The following is a 3,612-nucleotide window of genomic DNA, read 5'->3' on the forward strand; positions in this document are numbered from 1 at the left end:
CATTTTGTTTCATTCTTCTTTGGTCAAAATGAATTAAGTATTTCAGCTGTATGGCTTTCACTAAATCACGTAGTTTAGGAAAAAGGTGTTGCAACATTGCTGTTAATATTTGGAATATTTTTTTCTGAAAAACACAAGGAGGTGACACATCTCATATATCACCTCCACAAAAAAAGAGACTGAAAAAATGGGTTGTATTGGAAAAAAGAGTGCAAAAACATAAAAACAAGTGTTTGTTGAGGTTCAAATAATTTAAAACAGCATCTATAGCTCTAAAGACCTATCTGATGTTATTTGATCTATGGTATATATATTACTTTTAATGTTTTAGAATTTTATTCAATAAAGGATGTTTGTTCTAAATTGTACATAATATTTAACTGGGAAAAGGTTAATATTTCTATATGAATGATTTGACATATTACATTTAAAAGGTTCATTTAGTTTTCAGTAAATATTGACCAGAGTTTGATTAGGATCGAGTTTTTACATTTGGCCCCCTTGTGTAACTGAGTTGCTGTAGAGCAGGGGTCTCCAGATCTGGTCCTCGAGGGCCACTATCCTGCATGTTTTCCTTGTTTCTCTGCTCCAACACACCTGATTTGAATCAATGGGTGATTAACAGGCTTCTGCAGAACACGAAGAGGTAATTAAACCACTGAATCAGGTGTGTTGGAGCAGGGAAATAAGGAAAACATACAGGATAGTGGCCCTCGAGGACCAGGATTGGACGCACCTGTTGTAAAGCTATCTACAGCAGGTAAGATGTTTATTGTTCATCCTGAACTATCAAACTGCGTGCTATCATTGCTCAAATAGTCTTGCAGCTTTTCGCTTTTTTTATTTTATTTTTTGCTCCCCACCCCTCCGCGACACCTCCCGACACGGGCGAGCAGCATGTTGGGTAATGTTTTAATTTCCCCACAGAGCCGGGTCGGGTTCACTTCTGCCCCCCTGTGGGTGGAGAAACCACCGCCCGGGAGCCGCCGAGGCAACAAGGTCAACCTTCAGTCTGTCTGTGCAGGAGGAGGAAGAGGGGAGAGGAGCGGCGAGGCATGCTGCCGCCGCACAGCCGACACATCTCACCTCCACCTCCGCCATGGGCGAGTGCACCCACTGTACGCGCGAGACGCCGGCTTTGACCGCGGAGGACGACGTGGCCGTGCTGTTTGACGACGTCGTCGGCCACGAAGAGCGGAGCCGCTACGGCCAGGAAGAAGAAGAGGAAGAAGAGGAGCGTGGCGACGAACAGACAGAGGAGAGGATACAGCTGAGCAGTCGCGATGACGACAACGACGAAGAGGCGAGAGGAGGCGACGTCTCGCGGCGTGGAAGGGCGACGCTGTGCCTGCCGGCGTTTTGCGTCACAGCCGAGCGAGCATCCTCCCCAGCAGCGAGCGCACGTGAAGGTAGGTGAGAGATGACCCTCAGCTTCACCTGGCTGTCACTTAAATATGGCGACATTTACGACGACGAGGAGGAGAAGTAAAAGCGGTCAACCGGCAAACCAAACACTTCCTGCAGCTTTACGTAATCGTGCTACGTCACGTATCTATGATAACGGGTCACGTGCGTGTCCGATAAAAAGCACATCATGCCATTGCACGTGTTGCATCACGTGCTTTCCTCCTTCTCGGTGGGTTGACACCCCTCCAGATGGTGAAGTTGTTATCGCCCGCCTTATTATTTGGGCGGCGGGCGATAACGTCATGTAATGTCTGTTAGCAAAATATCTCATGCAGCACTGGACAAATGTTAACAAAACTCGCAGAAAGTAATCAGTGGATGTACTTCTTCAGCTGAATAACTTTTGGAGTCGAGATGGCTGCCACAGCCAGCTGATCTTAAAAAAAAAAATGTCCATACCTCAGTCGGTTTCACAGATATTCAGCTAAGATTTTGTGTGGTAGTAGCTGACACTGATCCTTAACATGCATTCTGAGCACTAATATTTGTGCAGGATCATGGTGTGAAATTTTGCCATTACCTATTTGGAGCACTGTCTGCCTGTTAGCAAAATATCTCATGAACCACTGGAGTGCTTTTCTAGAAACTTTCAGGAGATGATCACTAGATATGCATCTACACCTGATTAACTTTTGGAGTCAGTCCAATTTAAAGATTGCCGCCACAGGCAACTGATTTTAGAAAACACTAAATAATTATAAGTCCGTCAGTTTTAGAGATAATAATATATATTATTGCAGATATGGACAGCTAAGAGTCACTCACAGCACATACTCATTTTGCAAAATCTTTGCTTAAATATTTAGCATTAATTGTTGAGGTCGGCTCCATTTGACTGTTGGCAAACCACCTGGTGAACTCCCTGAAAGTATTACATCTACAACATATTAACTTTTAGACTCAGAAATTAAAGTGGCCACTGTCATGGCATAAATGATATGGGAGACAGGAAACCCAGCTTGTTAATTTTTAACAATCCATTACAAAGAAATGTCAAGTGGAAAATCCCAGGGGTGGGCTGGGGACCTGCTTAACCTGAAACTGTCAGACTGTCTTTTTGAACAAAGCGCATCAGTGAGACACATATATGAGGCCTCCAGTTTCATCACTCAGAGGGCAGCATGATGTAACATTAAGCTGAGAAGACATGCATTGTACATGACAGTTCTGTTGCCTCCTAATGAGGACGTCTCAGAAGGCCTATCAGAAAAGTTTTTTCCTCCAAATGTTCCTCGCCAACACAAAAAATATCGAAGGATTCAGTCAGTTTTGCAGACACTGAGCTGAAATTTGGTGGTGGCAGCACGTACAATCAGCGTGACGTTCCATGAGATCACGCAAAAGATTATTTTCAAGGTTTGACTGAAACAAATTACAACTCTGACATTTCCTAGCATACTTAGTTTAACACTCTGGCATGAATGATGGTTGGCATGCATCCCTTTAAGGAGTGTTACGCCTTTTTAATTTGAGATTAAACCAGTGGTGTTTGTGATGATTCTTGTTTGTAAACCTCCGTATTTCTTGAAAGTAATGAATTGCTGCTGCAAACCTGCTTGAAGTTTCCCATCATCCTTTAAGAGGCAGGATGACTGTGCACTCTTCCACTAATGCGATTAAAGTTTTTATTCCACTTGAAAATAATACAGGCAGACATGTTTAGAATTCGAACCAAAACAAGCCCTCATCTTTCCAGCTTTAGCTCTAATTGCTGTTTTATTCAACGTGCCTCAACATGTGACATTCGGTGCAGTAGTTTCCAAACTTTTCAGTCTTTGACTCACAAAATAAAAGACTTCCAGCCCCAAATATTCAAGGTTAAAACGTACAAACATTGAGTCAACTAAACATGGACGTAATGACGGCACAAGCAGCCTCAACAACCGTTTGTTATTTTTATCCAAGTCTGACTACAGGTGTTTGTTTCTTAACGATTGCCACAAAACTGTTGGTAGCAATCACATTCAGAAATTATTTTATTTAATTTCTGGAAAGTACAGGTGCTGGTCATAAAATTAGAATATCATGAAAAAGTAGATTGATTTCAGTAATTCCATTTAAAAAGTGAAACTTGTATATTATATTCATACATTACATACAAACTCATATATTTCAAATGTTTATTTCGTTTAATTTTGATGATTA

General features: G+C 42.1%; 1 protein-coding gene across 3 annotated transcripts in view; it reads left to right on the forward strand.

Annotated features, from left to right (window-relative positions):
• The first annotated feature begins 715 nt into the window (after window positions 1–715).
• The window catches only part of slc35g1 (solute carrier family 35 member G1), an 11,707-nt gene continuing 8,810 nt past the window's right edge, over window positions 716–3,612 (forward strand). Inside the window, exons 1-2 of one of the 3 annotated variants that reach the window (XM_025002185.2) lie at window positions 716–760; window positions 1,025–1,409. In XM_025002185.2, the coding sequence (XP_024857953.1) occupies window positions 1,100–1,409 (310 nt within the window). In that variant the 5' untranslated portion in view covers window positions 716–760; window positions 1,025–1,099. Of the gene's footprint in view, window positions 761–927; window positions 1,414–3,612 lie in introns of those variants that run through there. The other 2 variants (XM_017434331.3, XM_037981082.1) reach the window with 2 other exon arrangements.

Source organism: Kryptolebias marmoratus, linkage group LG17 (assembly GCF_001649575.2).
Source record: "Kryptolebias marmoratus isolate JLee-2015 linkage group LG17, ASM164957v2, whole genome shotgun sequence".
NCBI classification, from domain to species: domain Eukaryota; kingdom Metazoa; phylum Chordata; class Actinopteri; order Cyprinodontiformes; family Rivulidae; genus Kryptolebias; species Kryptolebias marmoratus.